At 30.9% G+C, this 23182-nt stretch overlaps 1 protein-coding gene across 1 annotated transcript in view; it reads left to right on the top strand.

Moving 5' to 3' along the window:
• The window catches only part of LOC143197308 (metabotropic glutamate receptor), a 202723-nt gene that overhangs the window by 70196 nt on the left and 109345 nt on the right, over positions 1 to 23182 (top strand). The window contains exon 2 of the mRNA XM_076405665.1: positions 17631 to 17957. Coding sequence (XP_076261780.1) covers positions 17631 to 17957 — 327 coding nt within the window. The remainder of the gene's footprint in view (positions 1 to 17630; positions 17958 to 23182) is intronic.

The following is a 23182-nucleotide window of genomic DNA, read 5'->3' as shown; positions in this document are numbered from 1 at the left end:
TACTCAGCGTGGTTGTTATATGGAATTATAGTATTATGTATTGTTATTGGTGCTTGTACGGTCTTATTATACGTGAACTGCACATGCACAGATTTACTTTCGTTAATTTTGATTTTCCAGGTTTGTGTCCAATTATCCAACGTTGACCAAAACATTCTCAGATTGTTTGTTCCTACACATCATTTGCCTTGCATCAGTCAGCAATTTGCAAATAATAAACATTAGAAAGTCTTAATTCTTGAATAAATTTAGTAATTTTAAGATAATATGTTTTTGGATAATAGTTTTATAAGTTATATAATTAAAATTTAAAGCTGTATTTACCCTATATTTAGTACAATTCTATTTAAAAAATAAATAATTCAGACCGTTCTCCACGATAAAATGTTAATGCATCCAGAACTGTTACGGGGATTATTTTAAAATGTTTAGGAAATGATTCTGAACAAGTTCATTAAAATGCAAAAGGGGTTTATTGAAAATCGAGTAATATTACCAGAGTACAATACCTTGCATGAATTTCACTTTAATGTTGAAAAGCAGTTTCACAGCACGCTTATATATCCGTCAGAATATTTGAGTAAAAATTTCTTCTACTCTATAATCTTGTCTCTCAATAACCAGTTAGTTTGTGTATAAGTAATAGATCGAAAAGAAAGCAAGTTTTACAATTCCAAAAGCTTTATAAACTTGGTAATAAATGTCATGTCATCTGAGCATACATCAATTTTTTCTTTGCATTGTTAATATATTAGCTGATTGCATGTAGTTTGATCAACGGCAGCTATTGATGAAAATGCGAATTATAACTATAAATAACTGTTAAACTACATAACTTAACTGCTAAATACCATGATTTTGACATTTATCTACATATAATAGTTTTCTAGTTAGTATTATTGAGGTATTAAGTATATACAGATGCTATATCACAAATCATTACTATTGTAGGAAAAATCTGCAGCCGAAGTCTACAGTCTTCCCAATTGTCGGTTTTGGCTTTATCAATTTAAAACTGATCATTTGATCTCAATGAGAAAGTCTGTCAATTGAAAAACTTACGGGACGAAAACCCAGTGTAAACCCTCAAAGAACTTTATAACTCTTGAGGTGTATATGAGAGAGTTAGAAAGATATAGTGTGGCGCTCTCTGACTTGCACACGGCTTCGACATGCTGAAAAAGTGTCAAAATGTATCGATGATTGAATGGCTACGAAACCAGCATCGTTCTGTAGATACGGTATCACCCTGTCGCCAAAATATTGGAAAATGTTGTAGAAACTAATGGAAAATATTTTGATTTATATATATTGTGTCAATTTTTCGATATGAAAAATGATCACAATACATTTATGCAGTACATAAAATTATTTTGCCTACCATAAACCACAGTAATTACTGTATATTAATGTCTCACAGATAATTTAGATGATTTTATTACTGTTAATATTTTTGATAATTTGTTTTACATAATAATTTATAAAATTGAGTAATTTATGAATTGAGTTCTAATCATTTAAGTAAATATATGCAATTTAAATCTATATAATATCATAAGCAGATATTTTTTTTATATTTTAAAATCTCCTTTTTACCAACTAGGGTTTATGTGGAGTGGACCTACTGACATGGGTTCCGAATCACGGTACTTGGCCGACTGGCGAGTGATCAACTTAGAAATCATCCCAGAACACATCCAGTCTTACCCAGCCTGGTTTCTGGCGTGATTGGGATCATTTTCCTTGTCGGATTTTACACTCTTGTCTAGGATAATCACAAATATTAAACAATCACAAACATAAATTTACGATTATCACAACAGTAGGTAGACCGTCCTGTCGCCTTTACCACTGCGCCAACCAAGCCGGCAGTTCGATTTTTTGAATGCAGTAGATCAGCTACTCGTAATACTCTATATTATACCTACATCAAAAAGTATTATACCTTAAAAAGTTTATTTTTAAAATAATTGGTAATAAATATTAAAACGACGAAATCATCAATAAAAATATTTTTCTAAAACTTTAGCTAGTTTTTAGATAACGTTTTATTCTTTAATTAAAATAAAATGTGGTAACACAATTCAATTAAACAAAGGTCAGTAAATAAAAACTTCGTAAAAGTAAGTATTGTTTAACAAGAGAAACCTATCAATTCTCCATTCCTTATGTTTGAAAACTGGCCGTGATTCTAAAACCAATATCCCTTCGCATTAAAAAGGAAAGCTTTCAACCTATGTTTCCTACCTGCCTAAAACTTTGGGAGCAAAATTTCGTTTCCCATGTCCCAATTCATACAAGAGCTTTAAGAGTGTTTTGTACATCCCCCTTATTTTCTTAATTTAATTTTTCTTAATTTGACTTCGAAGTTTGTCTGCTTAAATAAATATTCAACAAGGTTTTCATATATAACATATAAAAATCAATACCAGTAAAATAGACTATTAAATTATTACATTATAATATTAATATATAGTGTATATCTAATCATATTCAGTATATCTAATATATAATTCAATATATAATAAATAACTTGTAAAATTGTACAATCATATTGAACAATTTTATCTGCATTATTGAAATCAAAATTATGCTTTATACGAAGTAATATTTTTTAACTACTAGCCAAAGTATATCTGCAAATAGTTAGTTATATACTTATTTTTTATATATACATATACCCTAAAACGTAAAAGGATAAAATCATCTTGATCGCCGTTATGCCTGAGATTATTTTCCTTGTCATATTCTACACTATTGTCCGTAAATACACATATACTCACCGTTTTAGCAGCGAAGTAAATGATTCTATAATTTTTAGTGAATATAGGGTGATAACAGCCTTGTTTCTTTGTGTATGTGTGAGATATCTTAACATTGACATATATTAGTGTCACAGCGTCCTTTGAGCAACACTGGTAAATACTGAAAAATTATTCCCTTGAGATACACTGACACTCTTTTGTAGTACTTCACACAAACACGTTGACTTATAGGCGTTATAGGTTCTAGAAGAATATCGCGTTGTATCACTTAATTTGAAACATAATACGGAGCATCAACAATGGCACGCAACACTTTATTTTGTCTGCGGTCAAGTGGTTGAAATTCTGGAGGTTGCAAATCAACCCCCTGAAAACCCAGGCCATCATTTTCCATAAGAAGCGTTACGCACTGCGCGTCTCGCAACTTAAGATCGACACCGCAATAATTCCATGGCAGGATAACGTCACGTACCTAGGTCTTCACTTCGACCGGCAGTTCGGTTGGCATTCCCAAATCCAGAAAGCAATCCAAAAAGTTCGGGGATAGCAAACCTGCTATATTCTCTGATCTGCCCTTCTAGCAGACTTCTCATCTCCATCAAATGCTTATTTTACAAGATAATAATTCGGTCCGTATTCCTCTACGGATCTAATGTCTACTTCAAGCTTGTTACACCCAACCAGGTCAAACAGCTTTAAGTTTTCCAAAATAAGCTCCTCAGGAGAATATTAAACGCTCCATGGCTTGTGAGAAATAATCAAATTCATAGAGAAACTGACACTCCAGAAATCAAGCACTTCATATCTCAATCATTCCACAATCAACAACTCAGCTCAAGTTCTTCTGAAAACGCGCTTATTCGCGAGCTGGTCGACATGATGGGAGCTTAGCACCTCGTCACCGCCAATGTCCCCCCCTTTTCCAGGCTGAAACAACCATACAACAGTATCCAGTTGTCGGGCCCTCGTGCCCAATAACGGTTGCCCGATCAGCGGGTGCCATATCCCCAAATTTAATGCAGTAGCAGTAGCGATTCACAGGGCTCAACTATGAGGCGGTTTCGGTTTAGTGTAATGGTAAGCCCAGAGGCAGTCCTACATAACCCGGTCCAACTTGTCACTCCAGGGCAAGTCTCCGCGACCAGGTATGCGTCATGCATTCCACGGCCTGGTTTTTAGGCCAGAACAGAAAAAAACTTTATTTTGTAACTGTTGAGTGATAGATATATTAGATTTGCTAGCGGTACCACATAGTTGGATTCCATATTACCAAATAGGCTTGAGTATATACTCATAAGTAATATACCTTGTACCTTGTTGCCTAATGATAACTTGGATTTGCTTCCGATGCGCCAATATATTTGATATAGTTTATGTGCTTCTTCCAGGTCCGGCGTCGATCTAAATGCATACCAAAATATTTAACGTCCCCTGCTTATAGGAGTTGACAATGATTGATATTCACTAGTGGAAATGCTCTTCTACGCTGAGTAAATGTTATATGGGTGGATTTTGTTTCATTAACTTTAATGCGCTGTTTTCAAAAAGAGTTGTATTTGGTAACATAAACGAGCTGAAATGTATTTGCAATTTGCCAAAGCTATTGTATCCTGCATAATAAAATAATACTTAATTTTAAAATTCACATATGATTAAAAACTTAAACAGTGACTTTTTGAATGGATTTTTTTTGGGAAAAGAGCGTTTTATTTCTCAACATAATCCCTTTTTTAAATAAATACATTGAGTCCAGCGATTTTGCAATATTTTATTCCTTTCAAATAATAGGTTTTTCTCGAGGCCCTCAAATTAGACAATATGCTAGATGATTGTAATAAAGAATTACAAAATTGTTGATTTACAATAATAATATACTATCGAGAAGTTATCAATATTTAACCGTTACCGTTCCCTAACCATCATTTCACGTACCAACATTTAAACTTTTTAGTGCACTTCGATTTTATTTGGATTACTTATTTCATATTTCACAATTTAAAAAAATGATTTTGTGCAACCAACGGAAAGAAAATATAAATGAAAAAATTGAACTGCGATTTATCAAGGCAAATTACTTAAATTTGCCCAGTATTGATTCGTTGACTGCACTCTGTGACCGCAACTGAAATAATAATTTTAAAAAGAATACTAGAACTTTACTCTTTAGAGTACTCTTAGAATTGAAGTGAGTGAGTATTCCAGAGGCACTAGCTAAGAAACGTGGTAGAATAATGAAGAACATTAAGTAGAAATACTATCAGTATAACACACTAACGGCAAGAAAATTGATAAGTGCAAGTAATAACTAAGTAATAAAGAGTACCCAATAATAGCACAATAAAACTGTTAACAACACTGTTATTTAATCCAACACAAAAAAAATATTTAATTTATATACATTTGATGATGCATCTACGTGTTGTATCAAATTACCTTGCAATACCTTGGTAAACAAAAATACACAAATTGTAATTTTGAAATTCATTTTAATAAGCCTAATACTCTTATGAGCACGTACAACTTCAATACTTCATCAGGTACTTTAAGACATCTATGCGTGTGTGAATTTTATAAAAAAAAAACTATAAACTAAAAACTTTCTGCAATATTCCAAGTTTTCGCCACTTAAATAATAGGCCAATTAAATTAGAAACTCAGATAACTGAAAAATCGATTTTTATTTTTAATAGCTACAGTAGAGGTTACGAATAGTATAATATTAAACTAAAGCTGAGATTAGGAACAATATTACTATCAAACTGGAACTAAACTAATGGCTACACGGCTACTTTATTTATACGATTATAATACTCGGTCAGCATATCTACTATACACGTTTACATGTTTACTGGCTGACCCTACTGTAATGACCATATAACTCCTCCCTTCTTAAGCCTGACAAAATGGAGTAGTATTTTTGAGGATATCGAGTTGTATGGTCACGTTACAATTTTTTGTGCCTTATTATATTTGGTCTGATAGCATGTAGGTAACCCGATGATTAAAATATAATAATTATAATAATTACAATAAATGATGAGGAATTGTTTGTATTTAGAATAAACTAGCGCGGATATTAAATGTATTACTTCTATTGATTCTGATAAAAACGTAAACTGGGTAGTTGATATGTCAAAATATTGCCATCCAAAATGATCAGTTTAACATTAACAGTACATGTTGCAGGGGTTATTAAAGAAAGACCTTTTATAATTTCAACGATTGTATGTTGAGGACGGTAGAGTGTAACATATTCTTGTGACGCGGGAAATGTTACCTTAAAATTGTCATGAGCCTGGATTATGCCTGTTTGATTGTGTCTTATAGGAATCATAGGGCAATGAACGTATAGAATATTGGTAGTTTTAATAGTCTATGTAAACTCTAGTCTATCCAAAGTAGCAGTGAACTCACGTGAATGACGACAAAACGCCACAATATTGCCGCACTAACGTGGAGATTTTACAAATTTTAGTTTATTTCATGATAACAATATATAACAATATTCACATATAAATAATATACTGAAACAAAAGTGTTACAAAATATAATTTATTTTAACATTATAGTGCATCTAATACATATATTACCGAAAGACTTAAAATTACAATTAATTATACAGTTATAATATTTTGTAGGTTAGTCATATTATTATATATATATTGAACATTTTTCTAAACCACCCATGGTATCCCTTGAAAGCTTAACCCACCTAATTAATAATTGTACATCTAGGTGATGTATTTTATTTTCATTGGATAACATATTTACCTTCTTATGTTAAATTCTTGTTTACTTTTTTGCTGTGTTTTCTTATCAAATGATTCTGGTATCACTGTATTTTTGCTTAGTTTCTTCTGTTTCTACCTGTGTACATTTTCCTTCATAACATTAAATTTAATCACTGAATTTTCCCTAGAGCATTTACCATATCTGCAAAACCGTTAATACTCATTCTCTCCTCGAAGCTTTTAACCTAATGCTCATATATATTCTGAACAATGACACGCATATCTATACCCATAAATCTGTCACACCCTACGATACGATTTTCTACAGTTATTCTACATTAATAATATACTCACCTTTAGTTTTTTCCTCTTTCATCACCCTGTCATGCTAATGTGAACATTGAATCAAAATACCACATTCAGAAAGATTAATTTACTCACTGTCACCTTCTGGACCATTACTCAAGTCAATAAATAAGGTGTTAACTTCTAATCTAATACTAGTTCAGAATTACACCAATTGTCAATTTCTTCTTCTGTGTTGTTTGAATCATCAGGCCTATTTCTAAAAAAGTAAATTACATTAAACTAATTTTTATTGTAAAAATTTCATTTATATTTACCAAGTTACAATTTGAAATACATTACTCTTTAACATGGTATCTTCACAAATCTTTACTAACTCTTGTTGAGACCTTTTTTGGATTCCTGTTTCTAGTATGAAGAACAATATATCTGCAAATAATTATTAAAAAATATCATGATTTACAACCTAATCTAATGTTACTCTAACTTTGAACTTTTTCCATCAACTTATGTTTTCTTTACACTCTTTTGATTATCGTAGGTTTGAAATTTATCAATACAAGCATTGTGCCTAAACAACGTTCTAACACGGTTATAACCCTATTATCACTAATGTTTTGAAGAATTTTGACATTTGACAACCGAAAGACATTTGCAGGCTGATTCGGTCACATGTTCGAATGTATCAGACAGCACTGTATCTCCTTTAACTAGAACAAAATGAGTAGGAAAATATAGTCTGGCGTATATAAACGAATTTACAAACCGCAATAGGCAATACATTATATAGATCCTGATGACGTGGGTTCACTGATACATTGGATAGACTATGTATGTGTTGTGATGTTTTTTATGTTATTATAAATATATTATATATATATATATATATATATATATATAACTCCTCCCTTCTTAAGCCTGACAAAATGGAGTAGTATTTTTGAGGATATCGAGTTGTATGGTCACGTTACAATTTTTTGTGCCTTATTATATTTGGTCTGATAGCATGTAGGTAACCCGATGATTAAAATATAATAATTATAATAATTACAATAAATGATGAGGAATTGTTTGTATTTAGAATAAACTAGCGCGGATATTAAATGTATTACTTCTATTGATTCTGATAAAAACGTAAACTGGGTAGTTGATATGTCAAAATATTGCCATCCAAAATGATCAGTTTAACATTAACAGTACATGTTGCAGGGGTTATTAAAGAAAGACCTTTTATAATTTCAACGATTGTATGTTGAGGACGGTAGAGTGTAACATATTCTTGTGACGCGGGAAATGTTACCTTAAAATTGTCATGAGCCTGGATTATGCCTGTTTGATTGTGTCTTATAGGAATCATAGGGCAATGAACGTATAGAATATTGGTAGTTTTAATAGTCTATGTAAACTCTAGTCTATCCAAAGTAGCAGTGAACTCACGTGAATGACGACAAAACGCCACAATATTGCCGCACTAACGTGGAGATTTTACAAATTTTAGTTTATTTCATGATAACAATATATAACAATATTCACATATAAATAATATACTGAAACAAAAGTGTTACAAAATATAATTTATTTTAACATTATAGTGCATCTAATACATATATTACCGAAAGACTTAAAATTACAATTAATTATACAGTTATAATATTTTGTAGGTTAGTCATATTATTATATATATATTGAACATTTTTCTAAACCACCCATGGTATCCCTTGAAAGCTTAACCCACCTAATTAATAATTGTACATCTAGGTGATGTATTTTATTTTCATTGGATAACATATTTACCTTCTTATGTTAAATTCTTGTTTACTTTTTTGCTGTGTTTTCTTATCAAATGATTCTGGTATCACTGTATTTTTGCTTAGTTTCTTCTGTTTCTACCTGTGTACATTTTCCTTCATAACATTAAATTTAATCACTGAATTTTCCCTAGAGCATTTACCATATCTGCAAAACCGTTAATACTCATTCTCTCCTCGAAGCTTTTAACCTAATGCTCATATATATTCTGAACAATGACACGCATATCTATACCCATAAATCTGTCACACCCTACGATACGATTTTCTACAGTTATTCTACATTAATAATATACTCACCTTTAGTTTTTTCCTCTTTCATCACCCTGTCATGCTAATGTGAACATTGAATCAAAATACCACATTCAGAAAGATTAATTTACTCACTGTCACCTTCTGGACCATTACTCAAGTCAATAAATAAGGTGTTAACTTCTAATCTAATACTAGTTCAGAATTACACCAATTGTCAATTTCTTCTTCTGTGTTGTTTGAATCATCAGGCCTATTTCTAAAAAAGTAAATTACATTAAACTAATTTTTATTGTAAAAATTTCATTTATATTTACCAAGTTACAATTTGAAATACATTACTCTTTAACATGGTATCTTCACAAATCTTTACTAACTCTTGTTGAGACCTTTTTTGGATTCCTGTTTCTAGTATGAAGAACAATATATCTGCAAATAATTATTAAAAAATATCATGATTTACAACCTAATCTAATGTTACTCTAACTTTGAACTTTTTCCATCAACTTATGTTTTCTTTACACTCTTTTGATTATCGTAGGTTTGAAATTTATCAATACAAGCATTGTGCCTAAACAACGTTCTAACACGGTTATAACCCTATTATCACTAATGTTTTGAAGAATTTTGACATTTGACAACCGAAAGACATTTGCAGGCTGATTCGGTCACATGTTCGAATGTATCAGACAGCACTGTATCTCCTTTAACTAGAACAAAATGAGTAGGAAAATATAGTCTGGCGTATATAAACGAATTTACAAACCGCAATAGGCAATACATTATATAGATCCTGATGACGTGGGTTCACTGATACATTGGATAGACTATGTATGTGTTGTGATGTTTTTTATGTTATTATAAATATATTATATATATATATATATATATATATATAACTCCTCCCTTCTTAAGCCTGACAAAATGGAGTAGTATTTTTGAGGATATCGAGTTGTATGGTCACGTTACAATTTTTTGTGCCTTATTATATTTGGTCTGATAGCATGTAGGTAACCCGATGATTAAAATATAATAATTATAATAATTACAATAAATGATGAGGAATTGTTTGTATTTAGAATAAACTAGCGCGGATATTAAATGTATTACTTCTATTGATTCTGATAAAAACGTAAACTGGGTAGTTGATATGTCAAAATATTGCCATCCAAAATGATCAGTTTAACATTAACAGTACATGTTGCAGGGGTTATTAAAGAAAGACCTTTTATAATTTCAACGATTGTATGTTGAGGACGGTAGAGTGTAACATATTCTTGTGACGCGGGAAATGTTACCTTAAAATTGTCATGAGCCTGGATTATGCCTGTTTGATTGTGTCTTATAGGAATCATAGGGCAATGAACGTATAGAATATTGGTAGTTTTAATAGTCTATGTAAACTCTAGTCTATCCAAAGTAGCAGTGAACTCACGTGAATGACGACAAAACGCCACAATATTGCCGCACTAACGTGGAGATTTTACAAATTTTAGTTTATTTCATGATAACAATATATAACAATATTCACATATAAATAATATACTGAAACAAAAGTGTTACAAAATATAATTTATTTTAACATTATAGTGCATCTAATACATATATTACCGAAAGACTTAAAATTACAATTAATTATACAGTTATAATATTTTGTAGGTTAGTCATATTATTATATATATATTGAACATTTTTCTAAACCACCCATGGTATCCCTTGAAAGCTTAACCCACCTAATTAATAATTGTACATCTAGGTGATGTATTTTATTTTCATTGGATAACATATTTACCTTCTTATGTTAAATTCTTGTTTACTTTTTTGCTGTGTTTTCTTATCAAATGATTCTGGTATCACTGTATTTTTGCTTAGTTTCTTCTGTTTCTACCTGTGTACATTTTCCTTCATAACATTAAATTTAATCACTGAATTTTCCCTAGAGCATTTACCATATCTGCAAAACCGTTAATACTCATTCTCTCCTCGAAGCTTTTAACCTAATGCTCATATATATTCTGAACAATGACACGCATATCTATACCCATAAATCTGTCACACCCTACGATACGATTTTCTACAGTTATTCTACATTAATAATATACTCACCTTTAGTTTTTTCCTCTTTCATCACCCTGTCATGCTAATGTGAACATTGAATCAAAATACCACATTCAGAAAGATTAATTTACTCACTGTCACCTTCTGGACCATTACTCAAGTCAATAAATAAGGTGTTAACTTCTAATCTAATACTAGTTCAGAATTACACCAATTGTCAATTTCTTCTTCTGTGTTGTTTGAATCATCAGGCCTATTTCTAAAAAAGTAAATTACATTAAACTAATTTTTATTGTAAAAATTTCATTTATATTTACCAAGTTACAATTTGAAATACATTACTCTTTAACATGGTATCTTCACAAATCTTTACTAACTCTTGTTGAGACCTTTTTTGGATTCCTGTTTCTAGTATGAAGAACAATATATCTGCAAATAATTATTAAAAAATATCATGATTTACAACCTAATCTAATGTTACTCTAACTTTGAACTTTTTCCATCAACTTATGTTTTCTTTACACTCTTTTGATTATCGTAGGTTTGAAATTTATCAATACAAGCATTGTGCCTAAACAACGTTCTAACACGGTTATAACCCTATTATCACTAATGTTTTGAAGAATTTTGACATTTGACAACCGAAAGACATTTGCAGGCTGATTCGGTCACATGTTCGAATGTATCAGACAGCACTGTATCTCCTTTAACTAGAACAAAATGAGTAGGAAAATATAGTCTGGCGTATATAAACGAATTTACAAACCGCAATAGGCAATACATTATATAGATCCTGATGACGTGGGTTCACTGATACATTGGATAGACTATGTATGTGTTGTGATGTTTTTTATGTTATTATAAATATATTATATATATATATATATATATATATATATATATATATATATATATATATAAATATATATATATATATATATATATATATATATATATATATATATATATATATATATATCATTATAAGATTTTAGTTAACTATTGCAACAAATAAATATAAAATATAATTACTAGAGTTCATCTCACTTCATCTTAAAAATTTTAATTTTAAAATTAATTTAAACTTAATTCTTTCGAAAGCCCCCAAGATACGCTTTATAAATTAAATTAACTTTAAAATACCCCGTTAATTATTTACACAACTATCAGTAAGTAACATCAAATACCAGCAAAAACATAATTGTTTATCGGTCCTACTTAATGTTCATCCTATAATGGTTATTAACGTTATCTCCAAAATAGACTTAAAAGGCAGTAGATTCGGAACCGTAAACAATGAGGAGCATTTGTTGTTTTCCCTCCTCCATAAAGCGGAAATGTTTTGAAGATAAACAGCTACAGCAAAAATAAGCTTAGGTTTCTCGCAGGATATCAGGATATTATATAAAAGGATTGATACCTCCTTATGGCGTTTGAAGGACGGAGAGATAAAAAAATAAAAGTTGTTTTTTATTCCGTTAAAAGTTCTCATCTGAAATTTTATATTAAATTACTTCTGTAGCGGATACCATCCGTAGTGTACATCTAGTTTAAAAGTTAAGACATATCTATAAGGATTCATTTTTACAAAAACAATTAACCTACTTTAGAATATATAGTTTTAATTCTCATTCTAAAATATCTCCAGCTTTTTAATGATTTTATTTCAACTTAAATGTGAGTTTAAAAAACATTATCCTGATCAAATCTTTATATATGTATTATTCTGTCCGTGTGTATGTAATTCTAATGAATGCGTCTTGATGAATTTTTTGGTTTAAATTTACAATTGGACCGTGTAGGTGGTCTCAATAAGACTCCAGAGATTTTCTAAATATTTTTTGAACAACTGTATCTGTCAGACTGACCTTCTCGTAATATTTGTCGCAATAATGACTGTTGTCGAGTGTGTGTGGAGTATAAAATTAAGATCTTCGACAGATCAAGCTAGATTGAACTTACTTCCCATAATGTTGGGAAATGTTTTCGTCCAGCCTCGCAGATATTTGCTGACTTTAATCTTTCATGGGATGTAGTGTGTTTTAACAATAAATAAAAACAGAGATCAAAATAAATGGTATAACAACACAATAAATGGCAAAATAAATAAAGCAAATAAAGATGCGACATCTTGGTGTCGACGTGATCGAGTAACAGTGCGGAAAACATAATGAAAACCTACCTGATCAACCTATTTTCAAGGACAAAGGTGAAATTAACATTATACATGAAATATACAAGAGATCAGTGACTGTTACAATTGATACATTTAAAGACAAATAATATTGAAATATAACGGTACTACCAGTCATTATGCTGGCAACTAAAATTACGGGTAATTAATTATGCTACCAGATCATAGTACTTATAAATAATAGTATCGATAAATAAACGTACTAACAATTCCTCATAACGGATGGTATTGTTAATATTAATAAGAGAGGATGACAATGATGGAATAACCAGGATGGTTAACAACAATCTAAGACCATATAAAACAGACAATAACAATAATAAATTACGCTTAAATGAGATATATCATGTACACATGGTACGGAGGGAAGATAACGCAGTTCGTACCAGCTTATGTCCTAACACTAATAATAATGGATGTGTAATTAGATCAAAGGAACCAACGTAAGACATCCTGCGAGTAAGCCTCGCTAGGATTAAGTTAAAAAATTAAATAATTAAATAATTAATACTCTTGCTATTGTGCACTCACTTCTCCAGCTGCAGCTATGATGGACGTGCGTGCAATGCATACAAAGCAAGCCAAAGACCACACGCTAGATACACTGCCAGCAAGAACTAGCAGAAACCAGTTTATGTGGCGTTTATGTATGCTTCACGTTATCCATAGTTACTTTGGTACGCATCAGTAACTTTGGCCACTTTGGCGTTAGTTTCTGGTTTATAAAAGAGTTACAATTTATATTTACAGTTTAAAATTTACAATGAGTAAATAAATAAATAAGTAGAGGTTATGAGTAGAAAATAATAGATAGAAAATAATTAATAGAAAGTAATAAATGAAGAATAACAAACACAAAATAATATATGGAGAATCATAAATGGAAAATAATAAATAGAATATAATAAATATAAAATAATAAAAAGAAAATAACAAATAGATTTTTAATAATTAATAAATGAAAATGAAAAAGAGATATATCACATCTGGGATATATCAGATATCACATCAGGCAAACACAGCCCCCGAAGAAACATCAACAATGTTACCTTTATTTTTGTTGCTAAATATTCGCAAAGGCGACACATTCTACATTCTACAGTTTAAAAAAAGCGGCAATCCCGCCTTGTTTCATTATCTTTCAAACCTTTTTTTTATAAATTTTTAAGTCTCCTTTTTACCAACGAGGTTTTTCTTGGACTGGGCATAGTGCTTAACGTGGACTCCCAACCACGGTCCTCGTCATTAAGCTTACCGACCGGCCGGTTCAACTTAAAGACCATCCAAGAAGACATCCGGTCTTACCAAACCTGAATATTGGCGTGACCGAGATGGTTATTCCTCGTCGGGGATTTTCCAATATTGCCTATAAAGACGTTTACAATTACAATCACAAACATAAAGTACGTCCATGCCCAAGCAAGATTCGAACCCGTGACTATCCCAACAGCAAGACAACCGTCGCCTTAAACACTGCGCAAACTAAGCCGGTAGCGATGAAGTTATTAAAAATATTGAGTTAGGCCAATATGTTTCATCTCGTTATATTTCCAAGGAACTAAACCTTGACTATACAACATTTTCTAACCAAAACACTGACAAAAAAACAAATCACAGCAGTATCAACAGTCACAGTATTTTCTAAATCATTCTTTTATAACATTATATGAGGCTTTTATCGATTTGAACTAATATTACTCTTGAAAATTGAATAGAAAACAGAAATTTTAACAAAATGCAATTTAAGAAACGTTTAACTATTTAATTATAATAATCGTATACATCGAAACATAAATCCAAAAATAAACTTTTATGATGATGAAACAATGTTTAAATAATCGCCAAGGTGGGGTTGGAAAGGTACGTAGTATTCGCTTGTAACAGTAAATTTACTCACTGTATGCATCTAGATTGACTTTATTAAACGAAAATTTAAGCCATTTTCTATTTTGTATAGAGAAATACAGATTTTTTGAAAAAGTATTGCCTCATTTCAAATTTTGATATGACTCCTACACAGACGACCCATATGAACTTTCATATTGCTTGCATGTATTTTAATCAGCGATATCTATTGATGAAAATGCGAAGTGCTAATTAAAGAACATAAACTATAAGTTAAATTCGGCGATTTTAGTATTTCTCTACATGGAATAACAGCTTTCCAGTTAGTATTATAGAGTTATTCATTGTAGACAGCCGTTAATCATTCATGCAACGACCATTGTATACTTTTAGAAACTCATGGTGATGCAGCTTCGTCATATCCCAAATGTCGATTTCTGTTTCAATGACTAGAGAACGTAGTATCGTGGTGATTTTGATGTTGATGACAAAAAATAACCTGTAACACCAGGATGATACAAAGACAATAAATTGCAAGACTTATTGGACGAAAATCTAGCTGAAACTCTTAAAGAAGAAACTCAGATAATTTAGCAATTAATGATCAATTAACTGTTTCCTGATCTTTACATGCCATGGGAAATATCCTATAGGAAAAATTACTACCACACGAATTGACTAATGACAATTCGAACTGTTCTAATTTTATTGTTACCAAGCAATAAAAACAGAGTTTTCTGTGGAGTATTATGACCAATGTCTGATGAAAAATGATTCTACTATGACAATCCCAAGCGCAAAATGTCATGAGCTTGTCCATCCATCCATATCGACACAGAAGTGGAATATCCATGCCCAAAAAGTCTCATTAAAGGTGTAAAATGGAAACACCACTTCAATTAACAACATCAGAACCAAATATTGTTTAATTAGTAGCTCTACATATTAACTGATATGAACATTTTTGCAAATATAGTGAACGAAATTATCTGGTTTTCTAGAACCATTTATTAATAAATAACCCTCACTGTGTGTAATAATTCTTCAATGCGTTACTTTATAATATAAAATTTCGAGGAAGAAAATAAATGGATTTATGATTTAGGGTTACGGTACTGCGTATAAAACTATTCAAGTTATAGAACATGCATGATTTAACAGCCACAATAGGTTGTACATTGTAGGTTGTACATTGAACTCTTTTTGAACCATCTATGATATCCCCTGATAATTATACATCGGAGTAATGTATTTTATTTTCATTAGAGGACATATTTACCATTTTTTGTTTCGTTCTTGTTTACTTCGTTAATGTATTTTCTTGTCAGAACAATCTGATATCACTGTATTTCTCCTTAGTCTGTTCTGTTACTACCTGTGTACATTTTTCTTGATAAAATTATATTTAATCACTGTATTCTCCTCAATGAATTTGCCATATCTGTAAGAGAGTTAGTATTCATTATCTCCATGTTTATTTTTGACCAAACGATCATATATATTCTGAAAAATAACACACATAATATCTTTCATCCTCTATAATTCGATTTTCTACATTTATCCTATATTAATCATATACTCGTCTTTAGTTATTTCTACTCTCATCACTCTGTCTTAGTATTGTCAGCACTGAATCATAATCCCATATCCAGAAAGTTCCATTCGCTCACCGTCACATTTTGAGCTAGTACTCAAGTCAAAAACAAAGCTGCCAATTTCCAATCTAACACTAGTTCAAAATTCCGCCATTTGTCGATGTCATCATCATTGTATCCGCTGGAGCTTATCTAAATCGAAGGGTGTTATTGTAAACAATTCTTTCCACATATCCAAAGACTTCTTGCCTGTATATCTTTCTCGGCTTGCATATTTACTATAGTTATTCATTGCAACCTTCACTTTCCTTTTTCCATCAAGTTTTGTTTTCTTTACACTCTTTTTATTAGCTTCTTGCCAAGGGTGGCCCATTGTTCAACTTTGAAATACCTATGTCTATACACAAATTAAAATAACAAGTCTCCGTTAAGTTCAAACAAAATAATTAGTTTTCTATAGAATAATACTATTACTCATTATACTTATTATTCCAATAAACTTTTACTCTATGATCCTACAACTCTTGCTATTATCGCAGCTGTTACTTTTTATTTGTTTTTTTTTTAATATGGGAGCAGTATATTAATGTATGTCTAATCTTAATTGAATATTCTTTTTCCCTGTAAACCATTTCTGTACGATATTTTCACTAATGGCGAAAGTCGCATTCAAAGATGTTTTAGGTACACACCTAGTTAAATATTAGAGCGTCTACTAATTTTTTTTCAGTGTATAAACTATCCTTCAGAATTATATATTGTATATATATTATTTATTATTTACCTATTTCTTTTGTTGAAGCGTTTACCTTTTGGACGTCACGTCTTCGAGGCTTGAGATACCTCTTGTAAATGAACCAGTTCACTTATAACCCACCAGCACTAAATTCACATAACACATTTGCCATTTGGATGTGAATTTCTATAGACTTTAGACTATTTTTAAATGTTTTTTTATAGTAATTATTTTAAATAATTCTAAACAAAAATTGAATTATCAATATCCAATTAGTACATACTATCTGAATGAATTTTGTACATTAATTCTAAATATTATCTTGACATTATCTTTACAGGAGACTTCTAATGGCTGCCAAACGTGGAAACGCTAGTAGTCATTTCTACTGGGTAGCAAGTGATGGATGGGGAAAACAACAGAAACTGGTTGAGAGCTTAGAAGAAGTTGCCGAAGGAGCAATTACAGTCGAACTACAATCAACCAACATTCCAGAATTTGATGCGTACATGACATCTTTGACACCGGAGGAAAACAAAAGAAATCCTTGGTTTGAACAATACTGGGAAGATTTTTTCCAATGTACGCTACAGAAGAACCTTCCATTAGAAACAAACGTTACGTTTAATGTGTGCAATGAAGATTTAAGACTTAGTCCAGAATATGGGTAAGTTAACAATTTTATTTTTAGATTACGTATTTTTATTTCACGACTACCTTTTCGCCACTAAATAAATCGATTTTATCCTCAGTGTACTATCGTATATGCTGTCATAAACTTGGTTGTTTTATATAACATAACAAAAACTAAACTCAGCAAATATTAATGTTCTTATAAGAATAAAAAGTAGTAAAAACAGTTTTATGCAGGGAAGCATAAGTGACGTATATTATTAAAATATAAAATAACTGTAGGAACAGGTGTTTATTATAACTTTTCAGTATTAATGTAAATGTTTTTACAGTCTGTCGAGGTTTCGAAAAAATTGGACGCTAGGTTTTCACAAGCCTATGTAAGTTCGATTGTTTGAATCATATATCGACGAAAACCCACCGTAAATACAATAAGGGGTTGCATTTCTATAAGGAGTCACTCAAACGGTTATTTCCAAGTTCTTATGCCCAGTAGAATAAAACGAAAATCTTGGAAAACATCCACTTCTTTCAGATTATCCTGCATTTCTACTGAGAATGGCAAACGTAAGGCATTTATTTTATTGTGAATTTCTGAACACTATTAATCCAGAACCAACAACTAAATAAACTAAACAAAAAACTTGATCAAAAAATGGCTAGATATAAAAATAAAATTGGCATACACCTAAAATTTGTTGGAGCTGACTAAAAATGTCTGATATAAGAAAAATCTAAATTTATGAAGCATTTATTATTAGTAATAAAAGTAAGTAAACAAAAAATCACTTGTGTAGTTTATGAAGTTATGGATCCGAGCAAATCTTCATTAAAACTAAAAGATATTATAGCTAACATAATTACACTCAAACTGTTAACAATGATATTGATATTTGATTGATATAAAAAGATATTGATTTAATGTAACAATAATATATATATTTATTTCTAGAATGTACAGAACGTTTGAAATGCCCATAATGAAGGTTAGAAACCTTTAACTACACCCATTAATATTTCGAACAAAATTAAGTTTGAAGAAGATTTAATTAATATTTTGGCAGGTTCTCATTGCGCTAAAAATACTTCAAATAACAAAATTATTACTTATTTCAAATGACTTCAGTAAAAATAACAGTTTGGAAAAAGCATATTTCATATTATGATTGTAATATATAGTTAATATACTATTCAAAAAGTAATAAACTTTAAGACGATTCAGAATAATTCGAATAAAAGTAAAAAATATATGTGTAATGACAGAACCTGGTTTGAATATATTTGAAAAAGTGCCAAATATCCAAAAAGGAATATAGAAATTGACTGCAAAGTATAATGGACCCATTTGAGTAAGCAAAAAATTCGGATATATAACCGATTTATTTATTATTCGATAAATTTCGCCTATTTTTTATTAAGGTTTGAAAAACGTTCAGGCAATATTAAACTCAACTATTAGATAGTGCTATTTTTTTATATATATATTTTAAAGTCTCCTTTTACCAAGTATGGGTTTGCTTGGACTGGGCCTAAAGTTTAACGTGGGCTCCGAACCACGGTCCTCAGCATTAAGCCTACCGACTGGCGAGTGACCAACTTTAGAAATCATCCCAGAAGACATCCGGTCTTAACCAGCCTGGTTACTGGCGTGACTGGGATCATTTTCCTTGTCGGATTTTACACTCTTGCCTAGAACATTCACAAATTTTAAACAATCACAAACGTAAATTTACAGCCATGCCAAGCAGAATCCTATCCCGCGGCTTTCGCAACAGTAGGATGACAGTCTCATCGCCTTTGGTAATCACCAAGCCGACTGCTATTTTTATTGTTCAATACCATAAACTATCTTTGGTAACATATTGAAAATACTAAAAATTCTAAGCCATCACATTTTAGTACATAATACAAACTTTACAGACAAAATAACCATGGAATATTAGGTAATTTGCATCACATATATCATCATATATATCAAATTTTAAGCCGGGTAACTCTTTTTTTTAATTTGAGCAAATCTACAGTTCGTACTGATGATAAGTTTGTAAAATCACATGGTAAGACTAAATAAGATATTCTCTCGTTAGCAAAATTTCAGGACAATGAATGAAACGTAATGAAACCATCATAGGATATCGCTACTGATTGAAGCTAATATGCTTTGATGCGAATATAGTAGTTACTAGAGGCAGAAATGCGGTCAAGCGATTTTACATGACAGGCTTGGAATGCTTAAATAGGAACTCTTACCTTACCCACCACCTTACCACCCACAGCACTTAATATGAACCTACCAGGAATTGGATCTATTCTCAGATAGCCTTTCAAGTTCAAGCTCTCTTCAAACTAGTATCATTATACTCCTAATATTTAATAATATACCTAAAATAGATGTCCAAATATATGTACGTATAATAGATGAACAAAGATCAGGTCTGAGATAATAAGAAGATGACGAAAAAATCCCATTGGGAAAAATTTGCATCCCATACATAAAACTGCAATTAAAATTATCCGAATCCTCAGTAAAACACATCATCTATAACAATTTTTTACACCGACAAAAATTAGCACAATTCTACCAACCCCACAAATCAAAATAGAACTTTAAGCCCAAAGATTATTCGAAATTCACTGCCAAAACTGTGAAAAGGTCTAAATATAACAAATAAAATAATAGTACGTAGAAAGAAAGGAATATCGCTATACAGTCAATAAAACAGAAAAAAAACTGTCTCTCGCACAACATGTTATAATTACTTCACACAAAATTGATTTTGGCAACACAACACAAATCGAAAAGGATCATAAGAGATACTTTTGAGATCGAAAAACACCCCAAAAATATCAACACTAGAGATACAGCGCCTGCCCACATCTTGGAAATTAACGCTACAAATTGAAGTCAGCCAAGCAGAATCTTCATATACTAGCAGTAAAGTAGTATAGATCGAATATAGACCACCAGCACTGCATGAGACCAGTTCAGCTCATATAGCGGCGAATAAAACAAGAGAAAGCTAGGCCTGAAGGTGGCAGATAAGATTCTGCAGAAACGTCATCAAAATATTTAAGGGTTCTTCAAATCACTATGCAGTAATATCTCCTTAATATTGGTCCTAATGCCTAGATCTAAGATTTCAGAATCAAGCTTAATCAGCTTTTGATAGAGATATTCCGAGTGGTGCCCTCCACATAAGTTTAAAACTTCTAACATTCTATACTAGCTCAAAAATGTCTTGCCCCTTCAATCTCAGAGTAAATGCTCTGTTGTTGAATAATTGCAGTGCTTCAACCTTTTCATGACGCAATCCCACTTGCTGTTTTTTTTTGTAAATGGTTAATTTCGTTCACTAATCCACTGTACCCTTAGGTCTTTAGATAACAAGTGTTTTTTGATAATTTGTAATAAGTAACTCTGGAAAAAGAGACTGTAACAAAACATAATAAATATCATGAATATAAAAAATATTATTATCGAATTTTATTGGTAACCATCAAAGAATTTTATACATGTGTTGGATCCAAAATTTTTAAAAATCTACTAGTCGAAGTATAACATTGAGACTCCCAAAAAACAATCAAAATAAAATTCTTAAATAAAATGTCTAAACTGGAAAATATTGAAAAATTACGATATATACAACTGATTGTCATTTAATAATTTAAAATAAGCTACAAGTTACTGGCATAATAAAATCCATAAAATACTGAAAGGTACCATCTGTAATTAATTACAGTTCCACTAAAATTGAACGATTCATTTTTTTAACAACAAATAACAACACATTTTTAAATAAAATAAATATAATAATTGACATTTTTACTGGAAGGTATAGGAAGCAACGAAAATAATATCGATTTAATATCACAATGATACTAATACTTATTTCTACATTTTACAAAACGTCCAAAGCACACAATGTACAAAACCGTTAATTAGCATCATTAAAATTTTGAACACAATTAAGTTTCAACAAGATTTAATTAATACTATGGACAGATCTTCATTTAATATTTCCAAAATGTAAAAAAGGCTTAAAATATAATGGTAAAATTACAATTTAGTTATTACAAATAGTTATTAACTAGGTTATTCAGTAACTTTGTTGAATTGAAACGAAAATTTCCAGACATGAAAAAAAATTTATATTTAATAGGTCAATTGAAAAGTCCCCGGCCTACCATAGTAAAACGCATTTTTTTGGCAAAATTAGTTTTTTCTGTTCAACAGAATTCACTTCAAGGGTGATACACTAAGAACAAGAAATCTGAGAGATCTGAGAACAGGAAATAGTCGCTGGGGGCCAGATTTGGAGAATACGGTAGATGTGGAAGCAACTCGAAGCGCAATTCATGGATTTTTGACACGGTGCATTGTCTGAACGGGTGCATTGACGGGTGAAGCAGCTCTTTCTTTTTCTTCAAATGCAGCCGCTTTCAATTTGTGGATTTTTTAAATGTTTTCGTCGGTAACAACCACTTTTGGGTGTTCACTGCGTTTACCGTCTTCGGTGCTCATTTCACCACGTCCAAACTTAGCGTACCAATCCTTGATGGTTGATTTTCCTGGGGCAGTGTCCGGAAACTCGACATCAAGTCAAGTTTTTGCTTCAACTGTATGTTTTGCCTTCAAAAGGCAATATATTATCAACATGCGAAATTCCTTTTAATCCATTTTTTTCACAATAACAAAAGCTGCTCAAAATGCGATAATTCACAAACTAATGATCCCACAGTTGTCCAATTAATACACGCATCTTTTGAGGGTTAGGGCTAACTAAAAAACATATGTATTTAATTCTAGTAGGTCCATCTATGCCGGGGACTTTTCAATTGACCTGTTATCTATTAAATAAATAAAATCGTATTATGATATTATAGACTTATTTCAATAGAGTTATTATGTGAATTATTTTTCCAAGAATTTTTCAAAGAAATGATGGATCTCATCAACGTAATAGATTTTCGGAAGCACCAGTTGATAAAAATCGTTTTCCAAGAAAGAATGAAAAGATCAACAAGTATGTGAGCATTTTAATAAAAAGTATTACGTATTATTGATCCAAAATATTAAAATAATACTTGTAATATTACTTTACTGTTTTACGAATGTGGACGTAAGCTACAAACATATTTTTTTTGATCGATATCTTTATCTCTTGTATTGATTTAGAATCATAGTGAATTTTTATTTTAATCATAAAATTTAATTTTTTTTTAACTATAAAATATTAAATTAGATCTATTTATTTCTAC

This window comes from Rhynchophorus ferrugineus, unplaced genomic scaffold (genome assembly GCF_030347505.1).
Source record: "Rhynchophorus ferrugineus isolate W39M unplaced genomic scaffold, kcgeb_rfMv2 rfM5, whole genome shotgun sequence".
Lineage (NCBI taxonomy): Eukaryota > Metazoa > Arthropoda > Insecta > Coleoptera > Curculionidae > Rhynchophorus > Rhynchophorus ferrugineus.
Note: the sequence above shows the minus strand (reverse complement) of the source record. Positions and strands in the feature narration are given on the sequence as shown.